A 15,611-nucleotide genomic window follows, 5' to 3' on the forward strand; every position below is an offset into this window, starting at 1 on the left:
GCAGAGAGGGTGACAGGAGTATTAGAGGATTAAAGAGCGTGTTGAGGAAGGAAAGGTTTCAGGACCACTGGTGGACTGGGAGAGCGTGCAAAAGGTTCAGAGTACAAGCGGGGAGCCACATGTAGAATCTGAGGAAGATTGGGGAGCCAGGGGGAGAGAATGCAAAGCAGAAAGGGCAGAATTGAGCAGAACTCTGAGCGCTTCTACATGAGGCAATCAAATCTGAAAACTTTAATAACCAGTCTCTACACCTCACTAGAGTGCTTTAAATATAGTAATTTATTTTAACTCTATAGATTAGAGTATAAGGCAACTGAGCTCAACTAGTTTATGATCTAGAATGCATAGGGCCAGGTTTAGCTGAGATTTGGCCCTTCTGACTCCAACGTATGTGCAAGATTTGCGCTGGCTGTGATAGTGTTTCACTGGAGGTGCTGGGACAGCTGAAGCATCTCTGTTTCCCTCTTCTCTAGCTATGTGGTACTGTATTTCTCACTCATTTCACGGTGTTTAGGTCTCTTCTTTTAATATCTTTCCTCTCCTTTCCCTGTATTTCCTTCTCCCCTTCTCTTCGCTCAGCAAGGCAAGCAGCAGTGTGATGATACGCAAATGGAAAGATTTGTAGAAGGAAAATGCCTCTCCTAGATTCCCTCTGCAGCCCCTTCCCTCACACAAAATTTTACTTCTGCAGCGTGGCCAAAAAGTAAAGTCATAGGATTAGTCTGATTCCTTTCCTACCGAGTCTTTACAAGGAAATGGTTGGAAAGGAAAGTTAACTAACCTACATGCACAATCCTATAAATTTCTCTTTAGCACAGTGAGAGAAGAGCTTGATAGAGAAGGAAACTACTTAATCCTAGTCAGTTTCCCTCTACAAGTTCTTCACACACTAGGTAATTAATCAGAAAAAGCTAAGTCATTTCTCTCACGAAAATAGAGAAAGCATGTAATATTGTAGTGCTGGCAGAAATTTCAAGCAGAGGTGCATACTTCCTCACAATAAAAGTTTCGCCTTGAATTTTGTGGCCTCTGTTTCTGAATACAATAAATTCCTATTGTTTTGTGTCTCCTAGAGGTATTTGGAGGTTATTGCTTAACCATACTGTATACTTATATTTATCAGAAATAGCACCTTACCAATTTCTTCAGGAAGGTGTGTGAGAAGATTCTCTCCTAGCCCAAGATGTGTCAGATTAATTAGGTGACCAATTCCTCTTGGAAGGGTGGTCAATTGATTATTAGTCAAGACCAATTTCTGGTGGAGAAATAAGTTCTTAAAATTACTAACAGTGCCTTCAAACAGCTGAGTAACATCAGAAAATGTAACTATTGAATTGACAGATTGTATTTCTAGCATAAGGAGGGAAATCTCTAGTTCTCTATGGCATTCAAATTCTCTCAAATATTATTAAATTTAACAATAAACAACATGCACTTTTAACCAAGGATATAAAGGCACTTCATAAGCTTTACTGAAACCTTAGGACAATTCTGGGAAGTCTATTATTTTATTCGTTTTATACATGGTCAAACTGGGGCAGAGAAGAGAAGTTACTAAATGTAACTGGAGGTTCTTCGAGATGTATGGTCCCTGTCTGTATTGCACACAGGCACACATGTGTTTTTCCAAGCAGTGTCTGTTGATCTGAACACGCCCAATATCTCCCCTCGTGCTAGTGAGCCAGAGTAAAAAGGACAGTGTGGGTCAATGCCACTTTATTTCCTCTTGTTACTGCAATGTAATCAAGTCCAAAGCAGAGGGGAAGGAGGGCGGGTAGTGGAATACAGATAGGGACCACAGATCTTGAAGAACCTCCAGTTACAGTAAGTAACCTCATCTTTTTCTTGTGCAGCTCCCTATGTGTATTCCACACGTGGGTGACTTGCAAGCAGAGATCAGTGTGGAGGTGTGTACAAGGAGGCTCGCAGCAGGGCTTTTTGTAAGATGATCCTTCCTACTGCCACATCCATGGCTGTCTCGAGTCAGGGAACAGTGTGCTGTAAATGTGTGGACAGATTGCCAAGTCGCAGCTTTGTAAATGTCCCACAATGAGATGCCAGATAAGAATGCCATGGAGGCTGCTTGCAGTCATGTGGAGCGAGCTGTAACACTCCCGAGAGGGGGAAGTTTTGCTATCTTATTGCATTTTAGCATGCATCCCCACTTAGAAATTCTCTCTGAGGATATGGCTTGCCCCTTAATCTTTCTACTATGGTGACAAAGAGTCTCAACTTTCTAGCTGGCTTGGTTCTTTTCAGGTAGAATGCCAGGGCACATCTGACATCAAGGGAGTATAGTTTCTTGTCTTCAGGAGAGGCATGAGGTTTTGGAAAAATATAGGTAAGTGAATTTATTGGCTCATATGGAATTTGGACACAATTTTGGGGAGGAATTTGGGGTGTAGCCAAAGGGAGACCTTCTTCTTGTGGAATACTATGTAGGGAGAGTCTGCCATCATGGCCACTAGCTCACTGACCCTTCTGGCCAAAGTGATGGCTACCAAGAATGCCACTTCCATGGAGAGGTGGATCATGGCACAGGTTGCCATAGGTTCGAAGGGCAGCCCTGTGAGAGCTGACAGGACGAGGTTAAGGTCCCACTGGGGTGTGTGTTTGATGACCAGTGAGGAGGTTCTGATCAAGCCTTTCATAAACCACACTGTCGTCGGGTGCGTGAAGATATAGCATCCCTCTACTGGGGGAAGGAAAGCGCTAATCGCTGCTAGGTCTGCATGCAGCGAGCTAAGGGCTAAACCTGATGTTTTCAGGGCGAGGAGATAGTTGAGGATAACCTGAATGTCCAAGCAGAGAAATGGCGCCATTTAGCCCAGTAGCACATTCTGGTTGATTCTTTCCTGCTTTGGTTAAGGATCTCCTGGACCGAGGCAGAACATGAGCATTCCATGTCTGACGCCCATCCAAACAATGGGCCGTGAGGTGGAGTGAGTTGGGGTGCCTGAGCCTGTTCCACAAATGAGCGGATCCTGATGGGTGGGGGTATGGACAGCCTTAGGAGATGCATGAACCAGAACTGTCTGGGACAATAGGATGATGATGGCTAGAAGGATGATGGTGGCTGCGTCTCAGCGAATCTTCTGAAGAACTTGTGGTATGAGGGGAATGGGGAGGGGAATTTATTGGAGGTCACCCAGGGGAGCAGTAGAATGGCACTCAGAGTCACTGCTGATGGGCCCCTCTGGAGCATTAGATGAGACGATTTCTGTTAATCTGGGATGTAAAGAGGTCCCATAGGGGATTACCCAACTGTGAAAAATTGTTGGTCAAAACTGTGTTGTGTATTTCCCATTCATGGTCTACGTGGTCACTTCTGCTTAGTCTGTCCGCTACAGAGTTCTGAGCGCCTGGGAGATATTCGGCCTGTAAGGAAACCGGATTTCTGACATACCAGATCCACAGTCTGACTGCCTCCAGGCAGAGGAGACAATATCTCACTCCTCCCTGTTTGTTAATTAGATTGATAGATTAGATACTGTCCAATAGGATTTGCACGTGGAGGGAGCATATGAGAGGAAAGAAGGCCTTGCAGGCTATGCGGACTGCTCTCAGTTCCAGCAAGTTTCTAGGGAGCCTGGCTTCCCATGGTGTCCATGTACCCTGGGCTGCATGGTAGGCCAGGTGAGCACCCCATCCTGTAAGAGAGGCATCCATCACAACGGTGGCCCTCAGTATGGGAGGGCTGCAGGGGGTCCCCACCATGGTCTGGGTCGGGTTGGATAACCAAGCAATAGAGGTGAGAACTCCTGAGGGAACAATAGCTCTGGAGTTGATGTGGTCCTTGATCAGCTGGTAGGCTGAGTGGAGCTGGGCAAAAGGTGTCACATAGTTGCATGCAGCCATGTGGCCCACGAAGTAGAGGCACCAACGCAGCATAGTGCAGGGTTTGCGGGTGACGTGCGTGATCAGGCTGCTCATCATGTAAAATCTGTCCACTGGAAGGAAAGCTCTTGCCAAGACAGAGTCCAGCCTTGTTCCTATTAAATTTATTGTCTGAGTAGGTAACAAAATGGACCTGTCTTCGTTTATGCAGACACCTAAGGGGGCAAGGAGACATTGAAGGGAGTCGATCATGAAGACAACTTCTTGTCAGGAATGTCCCACCAGAAGCTAACTGTGCAGGTATGGGAACACCGTATTTCCCTAGCGTTGCATCTAGGCTGCTACTACCGTGAACGCTTTCACAAAGACCCCTGATGCTATCGCAAGACCAAAGGGAGGAGGCAAAACTGGTTTTGTTGCTATGTAATCCTGAATTGTAAGAATTTCCTATGTGATGAGTGAATGTCCACATGGAAATATGCATCCTTCATGTCAAGAAGTGTGAACTACACCCCCTCCTGGAGGAAGGTGATCATTGATGCCAGTGTAATCACTGTGCATTTCAGCTTCCTGATGAAAATATTGAGCTCTCAAAGGTTCAGGATGGATCTCCACCCTCCACCTTTCTTGGGGATGAGAAAATATGGGGAGCAGAACCCTCTTCCTCGCTACTGAGGCGGGATGATTGGTATCACTCGCCGGTAGAGTAGGAAGTCTGCCTCTTGTTGATTAATCAATTGGTGGGAGGGGTCCCCCAGGGATGGCCAGGTGGGAGGTTTGTGAGGAGTAAAGGAAAGGAAATCTATGGAGTATCCATGATGGATAATCTCCAGAACTCAACTGTCCATGGTAACCTTGCGCCAAATGTCGATGAAGGTGAGGCAGCCTCCAAAGATGACAGGTGGTGAAGTAGGCATCATCAGTGGTGGTGCATGAGTTTTGATCTGGATATCAAAAGTAGCCTTTGGCATGCAGTTGGGAGTACATGGACGATGTGGTAGTGGTTGGAGCCAGGAAACAGCCTCTCTGGGATCTCAGTCATTTGCAAGGGGGTTCAGGTGGATGATGGTAGTAAGAGAGAGAGGAAGAAGGTGGCCATGATATGAAGGGCTGTTTCTGATGTATTCTCTTGGGGGCTGGAGCACAGATCCCAGAGACCTCAGGGTGGATCTCGAGTCATTGAGGAAATGTAAAGACTCATCTGTCTTTTCACTGAATAGTATTTTGGACACCCGCTGGGAAGCCCGATGATTGGAGCACAGAGTTTCTATGCATGACCAGCCCTGTAGCATCCACCGGGACCTGGAAAGCCACCTTTGCCACCAACCTCCCCTCATCCATCAAGAAATGCAACTGGGGCTGATCTTCCCCAGGGGGGTTGTCTTTGAACTCTGCCAGCCTGGTATAGGTATTAAAGTTGTATTTAGCCAATAATGCCTGGTAATTGGCCATATGAAACCGAAGGCCTGCGGAGGAGAAGACCTTGCTGCCCAGGAGATCCAGCCTCTTTGACCCTTTCTATGGCAGGGTGGATTTCTGAGGGTGCTGCAGCCACTTGCACAACTAGTGAATTAGGGGAAGGGTGTGTTAAAAAGGAAATCAGCCCCTCTGGCAAGCACAAAATAGCATCTCTTTGCTTGCTTCCGGGTAGGGGCCCACTATGCAGGTATGTGCCAAACCATTCTGGCCAGTTGTAGTATGGCCTCGATTATGAAAAGGGCCACCCTGGATGGACCCTAGGGCTGTAAAATGTCCAGGAGAGGGTGCTGGGGGTCCTGGACCTCCTCCAATGGGATTTACAAGTCAGTAGGCACCCTTTGGAGAAGATCTTCATATTGCCAATGGTCATCTAGCAGAGAGGGTGGCAAAAGGGATGAACATGTCATCCAGTGATGAGGCAGTTCTGGTCGGAACCCGTGGTACCGGCTCAGTGTCTTCCTCCTCATACACTGACTGAACCAGCTGACGAGAAGGCGATGAGTAGCAGGACTCCTGCAATAGTGCCAGTGTCTGCTATAAGGGTGCCCAGTATGCCCAGAAGGAGGGATCTATTAGTCACCGTGGGCCCACAGGAAATGATATCAGACATCCCTGGGAGAGAGGGGTCATAGCCAGGAAGATAAGGTTGCTGCAGCTGTCTGGGCTTCTGTGCTGTGTCGGAGATATCAGTGGGACTATCTCTTCTGGCTCCTCTGAGTCTGAGCAGAGTGCTGTCGGAAACAGTGGTATTGCTGGTACTGGGAGGCCCCAGTATGATGGATAGGGAAGGGGTCTCTCCTGTGGCAGTAGCAGAGGTTCATGCTCCAGGGTAGGAAGCTCCCTGAGAACCGTCAGACCTGACAGAAGTAGAGACTGCGGGTAGTGGAGGAAGATCTCATCCAGGTCAGAAAAGCGTCCATGGGGCCTGGGGTCCACAGGGTTCCCATCAAGACACCGGAGGGACCTGGTTTCACTGCCGGAGCTGGCCATTCTCCATATTGCCGAGGTAGAACCAATGGTACATCTGGACTGGTGCTCATGGAGGCAATTGGTCTATCTTTATCCTTGACACTGTAGTCACCATTGGATGATTCTTCTTCGTCTTACCCTCCAGCCGAGGGGCCCTCAGTGACAGTTCTGTGGGATTTGTACATGACATCTCACCCGACCTGGGACGGCTTGGGGAGAAAATATGCTTCTTGTAGGGAGTCCACTGTGTGGATCTGCCGTTATGCCTATGAGTGTTTTTCTTACTGTCACGGGCAGCCCTGTGTCATTGGGCTTCAGTGCCAGTGGCTCTGCTCCATTGTTCATGCTCAGAGGTGTACTGCTGGCCAGCTGAGACTGATGTACAGTGGGATCTCCCAGGCCAACCTTAGGTCAGGGCCTCTTCCATCAGAAGCTTCCGCAGCCTGAGTTCTTGGGCCTCTCTGGTTCTGGGGCGGGAAGGACCAGAATGCTGCACTTCACCGAGATAAGCGCCTCACCCAGACAATAGAGACACCACTGATCTTTGTTGATGATGGAAAAGAGGCAAGGGCAGGAAACTCAGTTCTTGAAGTCCAGGACCCTGGGCACAGTCCCTGGGATAAAGAGAATTTCCCCCCGACCGGGGGGGGGAGAGGAGGCAGGAGAAGATAGGGTAATTTTCTTATGCTATCCTGTATATACAACTAAGATTTCTAAACTACAGGATAATTGTTTATAACAATACACGCACTCTTTTAGAGACTAAGAAGAGTGAAGCAGGACAGGATTTTAACTCAGGCCACGTGGCATCAACCCACACCACCCCTTAAACCCTCAGTCAGGAGCATGAGGGGAGATACTGCGCACATGTGGGTCAATGGACGCTGCCTGGAAAAACTGCTGGACTCAGGGGCATGGCACACATGTATACCCACATGTGGAATACACATAATGACCAGCACTTGAAGAATTAAATGTTGTTTTCCCAAGGTCAACCAGGGAAACAATGGCACAACCAGGAATAAAACTCAAGAGTCCTGATTCTTTATACTCTTCGCTAACAGTAAACTCCTTCCGTTAACTTTCCTAAAGAGCTAGATACCATTAATTTGAGTGGGAAAGGTACAAATTAGCCTGTTGAAAGTAAAAGCTTGGTATGTTTATCTCCTCTCATTACTGTTTCACCTGCAGATCCTTAAGGTAAGCGATTTCATTTGGCAAGGATTCCAGTTTGTTCTCCTCTAAATCTAACTCTCTTATTTTCCGTAGGTTTCCAATGCCATGGGGAAGTTTCTTCAGAAGATTATTTGACAAGATAAGAACCTGAAGGAAAAAAAACGGAAAATTTAAAGTAATGCAGCAAGCAAGTGCCAACTAAAATAGAATCCCTTTAGACTTCAGAATTAAGTAGCATTCCATACAATGCAAAATTAACATACTGTTTAACAAGTTTTGTAAAGCTCCAGTGAAACTGAACTAAAGGATAAAGTTAAACTTAAATCAGTAATCAAAACTAACACCATGTTACAAAATGGAGCTTAACAGAAGTGAAGTTTAAATTCAGAACAATAGATTTCAGATTAACAGGACTATTTAAAAATGTATATATATTTAAAATAAACAGTGGCGAAACAAAGAGCTAAGAGCCCATTTTAACCAAATGACTCAAGAAAAACAGACTACTTCCTACTACACAACTTCCCTATCATTTGTATTCTTTCACATGCCCGCCTCAGTGCCGTCTGCCCTGCTATCCCTTATGCTTGACATTCCATCCTTGACCCAATCTGCCAAACCTCCCCACCTCCTCTTACTTTTTATACCACCTTCAAGAAGTTGGTTTTGGGAAGGGACTAACAACAAAATACTTGGCTACTCTACACACATGCATTGGTCTCCTATAATGACCACCTCTCATCAGTCCCCTTTTTTAATTCTTCTTGTGCTCTCAGTTACTGTTTGCTCTCATTTTAAATTAGGGCTTGCTTACAGGGGGACATGCAGGGAAATTAATCCAAATTAACTGAAGGTGTGAATTTAAAGAGGATTCATTAAACTGCATTAAATCCCTGTGTGGGCATTCTTATTGAGAATTCAAGTGTCATTAATTCAATTTAGATTAATGCACTTCCAAAGTACATCAAATTAAGCCCACTTTAATTCTGAATAAGACTGTCCACACAGGCATTTTCTCAACTTTAACTAATCCACTTTAAAAATTATTTTGGATTAACTTTCTTGAGTGTCTCCATGTAGACATCAGATTGTAAACCCCTCCAAGTAGAAAATCTGTCTTTTCTATGCTGTAAAGTACCATGCTTGGGGTGTGGGGGAGGAATAGCTCAGTGGTTTGAAAATTGGCCTGCTAAACCCAGGGTTGTGAGTTCAATCCTTGAGGAGGCCATTTAGGGAACTGGGGTAAAAATCTGTCTGGGGATTGGTCCTGCTTTGAGCAGGGTGTTGGACTAGATGACCTCCTGAGGTCCCTTCAAACCCTGATATTCTATGATCTATGAAGCCAAGTAATTCATTCAATAATAGTTTACAGTAATATAGCACCTTTATCCAGAGCAGCTCAAAGTTGCTTATAAGCAACTCATAACATCTCAGTGAGGTAGGTAATGAGCAAGATGAGGCACAAATGCAAAGGGCTGCATTTTTAGTGGTGCTGAGCACTCACAAATCCCTGTTAAATCAATAGAGCTGCAGGTGCTTAGATCCTGATAATCCATGCTCTAAAGCAGGGGTGGGCAAACTGCAGGCCACATCCGGCCCACCAGCCATTTTAATCTGACCCTTGAGCTCCCGCTGGGGAGCGGGGTCTGGGACTTGCCGCATTCCAGCGCTCCAGCCGGAGAGCAGGGTCGGGGGCCACTCCGTGCGGCTCCCTGAAGCAGCAGCATTTGCCCTCTCCAGCTCCTATGCATAGGGGCAACCAAGGGATCTGCTCCACACTGCTACCTCGCTCCCTGCTGCAGTGTAGACATACCCTTAGTGACATCACCAAGGCCAGACAGCTCTGGACGAGTGTCCGGCTGGCTTTGGATAGTTAAGTTCTTCCAGCTAAACCCAATAGGGTCTGGGAATTGATCCTAGCACTGTGCTATAATTGCTAGATATTTCTCCTTTCCAATCCTACCATGTTATTGTTTTGCAGGATTAAAACACACACACACACACATAAGTGAGTAGTTCAACAGTTAATGCAAAATTCTACAACAACGCATCGTTAAGGTTGTATGCAGTATTGTCAGAGCTGTGCCGGTCCTGGATATTACAGAGACAAGGTGAGGGAGGTAACGTCTTTTATTGGACCAAATTCTGTTGGTGAGAGAGGGCGCTTTCCAGCTTACACAGAGCTCTTCTTCAGGTCTGAGAAACTTAACCAGGTTAGGGTTGCACAATTAAAGTTACGAAATGCCAAAGTTAAGGTTAGCATGTCAATAATAATGTGGTCTTGTTGCATATCCTTTGTATTTTAAGGCACATACTAAACAATATGAATAGTAACTTATTAAACTACATATCTAAAAGAAAAACAGAACAGAAAATATTACTGACGCACAGGGCCAGAAAGGGTTACACAACTAGCAGGCTAATTGACCCAGATTCAACCTTTAGAGACATATTAAAGGATATGGTAAATGGTAATTAGGGCCATTTCATGTTAGATAGACTAGAGTTTGAAATGCAAACCTGTATGATTAGAGAATTAGAGGTAATGCTAATTGTAAGTGTTTGCTTACATCTTGTTAGGTGTTAACCATGTAACCAAATAGTTCCTGTGTATTGCTGAATTCTGTTAATTCAGAGATCAAAAGAAAACATTAACATTTAAATGAACTGTGAATATAGTGATATCACTGTCAATTTCTCTTTGAAGTATGAAGCAAATTATCTGTCAATAAAGGGAGATAGGCAATTGCCTTACATTAATCCAGGTAGCCAATTATCGTTGATGGTTAGGAAATAGGAGGATTACTTCAAAGCTTGGATAATTGCCTGCTGTTCACCCAAGTACTGCATGCTGTCAAGAGGCTGCCCGGGAACTGTTTAAAGGGCTTTTGGGACCTGATCCTTTCATCTCAGATGTGCTTAAGCTTCATCAGGGGGAAGTTTGAGTCGCAAAACTGAGGTCTCCAGTCCCATCTGGATCACCCTGATATTGGACTAAAACTATAGACTAATTCTGAAAGAACTCTCTGCAACTAAAGTCCACCATATCTACTATGAAACTGATCTAAAAACTCTTAGTCTGTATGTATAATGATTTTTTAACCAATACTCTCTTCTTTTTTAATAAATTTTACATTGGTTAATAAGAATTGGCTATAAGCATGTATTTCGGTAAGATCTGAAATATTCAGTGACCTGGATGGTAATGTGTCTTATTCTTTGGGATTGGTAGAACTTTTTACATGATGAACAAGATTTTCAGTAATCCTCTTCATATTTGACTTGCCTGTCTGGGAAGACGTCCAAGGCTGGGTTGTTTTATGAGATCTGTGTTTTTGGCTTCTGGATAATCAGTAAGTTTATTGTGGAAGCTGTTTTGTTGCTGGCTTGGTGAATCTAAGTATTAGACTAACCACCAGTTTTGGGGATTGTCTTCGCAGGTTGCCCTAATTGAGCAATCTCAGTGTGGTACCCCTGCGACCACAGTCCACAACTACCTATGTACAATGTGGCTGAGTTAAAATTGCTGTAAGAACTTTCACTTTTGCATGAATATTGCATAAGCAGTTATTTCTGTTTAATTCCCTAGTGTTTTTACCTAGTTGTAAAAAATTATCTAATTTTACAACATAAATATGCCCTTTGCTATTGGCACTCGCTCTGGTTTCAAGGCCCAGTCCAATGCTTTCTAACTGAACTCAGTCCACTTTGTCATCCTTTTGCTGGAATATTTTGGCCCACTTTGTTTGTATGCTGGTCCCCCTGGGTGTTCAGCTCAGATTTAATTCATTTTATTTTCTGCACTGTACATTTTGTGGTGTGGGGTTGTCTATAGGTTAATAAATGAAATAGGCACACAGGCTTAAGGAACAAAACATTTAAAAAGCTATTAATGAAAGCCATAAACTTATGAAACACTCATATGTTCGGTTAGCACACTTATTATTGGGACATATACTTTTTTTTTAAAGTTCATTTCTGAGGATTTGCTTAGTCAGATGTTCACTGTATTTCTCTCACCTCAAGGGAAACTAGCCCAGACACATCCTCAGGAATTTTTGTGAGCTGATTAGTGGCTAAATTCAGTTCCACCATGCTGGTCCAAGTCCCAAAGTCCAAGGGGAGCGAGGTTAGCTGATTGTCCTGCAATTTAACAAAGAAAATATGTAGGTTTTGGCATGAAAAAACAGGAAGGTAGCTTGGAGATTAAATAAGATGAAACATTTAGATAAATCAAAAATTTTATTGGTTCTTATATAAACCAATAGAAAAAACTTTGCTAAATGGCTGAATCTTTAAAATGCATTCCCAAAATGTAATGAACACTACCCAATCTAGACACATGGAGCTGTATTTGTACTAGCAATGTGATGGACTGAAATGGAAACAACATATTACAAAGGCAATAACTCATGAAATTTCCAAGGTCTCCATAGTTAATTTTGACTTCTCTTTTCAACATTATGTACCGTTGGATAGGATGTGAACACTTAAGACATGAATAAAAAAACCACAACAAACACCACATCATGTAAAGAACCTAGCAACAATTCTGCAATCCTAAAAATATGGAGGGTGTAAGGTAAAGAAAAAAACCCTAATCATAAAAGGTCAAGTACCATTACAAAACAACTTAAGTGTCAGACATTATTTCAGGATCTGGCCTATGACAGGCAGTTGGAACAGGTATCAGCCAGCAGTGCCCATAGGCACCATGTCTACTGACATCAGGGTAGTTTTTAAAATAGCAAATACATCCAAATTGCTTATGTAGTAAAAAAAACTGGAATGAAGTCAGACACTCTCACTATTTAGAGTGCTAGTGATATAATTTGGTCCAGAGTGGACACAGTAAATTCTAAGAAATCAGGCTGTTCAAACTACTGGTACATATGTGACATTAAAGAGTGATTGGTACCTTCAGAGAAATTTTTTTCTAACTTAAGGACCCATCTAGATTACAAAAAGGAAGATGTTGCCTCTTTTGTCTGACTTTTCCACATTGCCCTTACACCTGAAAAACTCCTTCCAAATAATGTGCCAGACACTATCCTCTCACCATTCAAATCCTTCCCTGGACTAATTTCTGTTGTGAGGTCAACAAAAATTCAGTCATCTAGTAATAGATGTACTGGAGGACAGTTAAACGTAAGTTCTTACAATAAAATAAAAAATTTAACCCCTTGAAATGACTAAAACATGCACCAGCCACTTTACTTTTATGTTGCGCTCTCTTCATCTGGTTCAGACTGGAAATAAAGCATAAATTTTTAACAGTGTAAGTAATTAACCATTAAAATAATTTACCAAGGGATTCTCCATCAGTGACAATTTTTAAAACAAGACTGGGTGTTTTTCTAAAAGATCTGCTCTATAAATTATTTTGGGGAAATTCTATGACCTCTGTTAAACATGAGCTCAACTAGATAATCACAATGGTCCCTTCTGGCCTCGGTATCTATGAATCTATTTTTGTATTTTAGAATGCAAACTCTTCAGGGAAGAGACTATCTTACATAGCTTGAAAGTGCCTTGTATATTGTAGGTGCTATCACAATAGTTATCATTTACTGATATAATTACATTATAGAAAATGTATTTATCAAGACATGGGAGGGACTATGTGTCGAGTTTCAAGAGAGACTGAACATTTCTGAATGTGTATTCTGTTACATATTAAACTAAATCCACTGTTACACTATTATTCCTCATGGCTATTTTCTCCACCTGTAATCTGTCATCATATGCTTATATTGTGATCTTTAGGGGATGTAAACCGTCTCTTTAAAAATATACAGTATCTAACACAATGGGACACGAGTTCGTACTGTGGTCTCTGGGCTACCTCATTGCAAAAATAATAGTATAAACAAGGTCTTAATTTTAGATTTTGTAAAAATAAGCTTAAAAAAGGCAATAGATATTTCTTTCAATGATTCTGTTTTTAATTGAAATAAAATTATTTTAAAACAAAATATTCCCCTGCAATGTTTGCAATTCAACCATTCAGATTCCTGAACATGCAAAGTACAAACAGCTTCACTGATTTTCATTGTCCAAATGTGAAGGCAATGTGAAAGAGCTAACAGAATAAATAGTGAAAAATGAAATGGATCAGTAACACAGGTAAAGGATGTGTGTCTGTGATATCTGAGGAAGGTGACAAAGTATCCCTTTCACATGCTACAGGTTTATTCTTTGTATTATTACATTTGTTACAGTTCACAGAATCTGCTATGGATGTTACATACAGTGGAGCGTTGCTGTGGCTCACCTTCATATTCAGCTTACTTAACACTTTAGCTCTAGAGAAAATTCCAAACGGTATTTTGCTGATGCGATTGTGTTCCATGTTGAGAGAGTAGATTGTGGAGAACTGTGATGGACCACCCACTGGATATGACTGGAAGCAGTTCCTGGCCAATGTTAAACTAGTCAGGTTCACAAGACTCGATAAAAGACCCTGGATAGGGAGAGAGGGTGGGGGGGAAACCTTTCACTTGAGCTTTGCATTTAAATTTATTTGAACATATATTCTTTCACTGTATTGCTTCCCCCCAGTGCACCCAACAAGACAAATAAGAGTTGCAATATATAAACGAGTCTTAACTTCAGAAAAAGCTCTCCCATCCATACATTCTCATCCGCAATCACTAGGAGAGAACTGTATTCCTCTCCTCCCACACATACATGGTGCCAGTATATAAAAAGTACCAACATTTAAAATCATAGCTGCTGCTATTTTTTGTAATCTTTTTCCACTTGTAAAAAAAATAAAATAATGGTTTCGAGCAAAACTGATAGCACTGGCTAGAGCCATCCAGAGTGCAGACAGTGGTTGTCTGGAAAGCTCAGTGGGAAAAAAAATTACATCAGTCCTGACCAGCATTTCCAGTACTGGAGGACATGCAACCAGTGCTGATGTGACAAATAGAGTATCTATTGTGTAGAGGAGGCGATGCAGCCAGTGCTGCTGAATTGTCGCAAGTCACACTCAAACTGGAAATCAGATGTAATTTTTTTTTTTTTTTTAAACAGTGAGCATAACCAACCATTGGAACAATTTAGCAAGCGTCGTGGTGGAGTTTCCATCACTGGCAATTTTAAAATCAAGACTGGGTTTTCTCTCATAGATATCCTCTAGGCATGATTTCGGGGAAGTTGTACGGCCTGTGTTATACAGGCGGTCAGACTCGATGATTACAATGGTCCCTCCTGGCTGTGGAATCTCTGACTATAGCAAATGTCCTTTGGAGAATCGGAGATGAAACTCATCCTCGCTTTGATGACCACCCCAGTTGAAAATGGATGGAAATAGGTGTGAACCCAGTACACTGCTTTTCAACGAGGATTTAAAAAAATAAAATAAAAAAAAATACAAATCTGTACTAACTTAATAAAAGTCTATGCTATGAATTGACTCAACATCAAGAACGAATTCACTTTACAGGTTCCTAGAAACACTACTAAAGCTTCTGCCAGGTCAGCACTTTAAAGGCAGCTTGAAATTCAGATAATGCAATACTAACAGAAACGGACCAAAACATGCCCCCAATGTTTAGGCACACTTGAAAAAACATTTTTCAGAAATCCTAAATTTTTTCTGATCTTAATCTGACCATAAAATAATCTAAAAGTTACTTGTGTGTGTCTTTTTGTGACAAACGAATAAGAAAAAAGAATCAAACAGACCCAAAACAAAACTATTAGAATTAACCAACTGGGTGCTAAGTTTTGTCATTCAAACCAACTGCTTTTAGTCTTGGTTCTTGAGAGTCTTGTCTCTCTCTCTACAGGGATTCTCAGACTTTTGTACTGGTGACCCCTTTCACACACCAAGCCTCTCAGTGCGACCACAATAAATATATAAAAAAAGTGTTTTTAATGTAACACCATTATGGGTGGAGGCTGACAGCTCGTGACCCCCATGTAATAACCTCGCGACCCCCAGTTTGAGAACCCCTGAATTATTGTAAGGTCCTTTAGGCAGGAATCTCAGGTTTGTACCTGTCAGTAAAGCACCCAGACACACTATTGGCAACACAGAAATAAATAATGAGTGCCAAATTAATGCTGAAATTTCATCTTTCACTCATTACAATGCCAACCTTAATTCAGCCTTATTTGTTTAGGTATTGCAGGGATTAAAG

The 15,611-nt window shown here is 42.6% G+C and overlaps 1 protein-coding gene across 3 annotated transcripts in view; it reads right to left on the reverse strand.

Annotated features, from left to right (window-relative positions):
• SHOC2 (SHOC2 leucine rich repeat scaffold protein) overlaps window positions 1-15,611 on the reverse strand; it is a 107,786-nt gene that overhangs the window by 5,903 nt on the left and 86,272 nt on the right. For all 3 annotated transcript variants that reach the window (XM_045024641.1, XM_045024640.1, XM_045024639.1), the window contains 4 exons: window positions 13,736-13,924; window positions 11,482-11,604; window positions 7,471-7,608; window positions 1,138-1,255 (listed from right to left, as the gene is read on the reverse strand). In XM_045024641.1, coding sequence (XP_044880576.1) covers window positions 1,138-1,255; window positions 7,471-7,608; window positions 11,482-11,604; window positions 13,736-13,924 — 568 coding nt within the window. The remainder of the gene's footprint in view (window positions 1-1,137; window positions 1,256-7,470; window positions 7,609-11,481; window positions 11,605-13,735; window positions 13,925-15,611) is intronic.

The sequence above is a fragment of the Mauremys mutica genome, chromosome 7 (assembly GCF_020497125.1).
Source record: "Mauremys mutica isolate MM-2020 ecotype Southern chromosome 7, ASM2049712v1, whole genome shotgun sequence".
NCBI classification, from domain to species: domain Eukaryota; kingdom Metazoa; phylum Chordata; order Testudines; family Geoemydidae; genus Mauremys; species Mauremys mutica.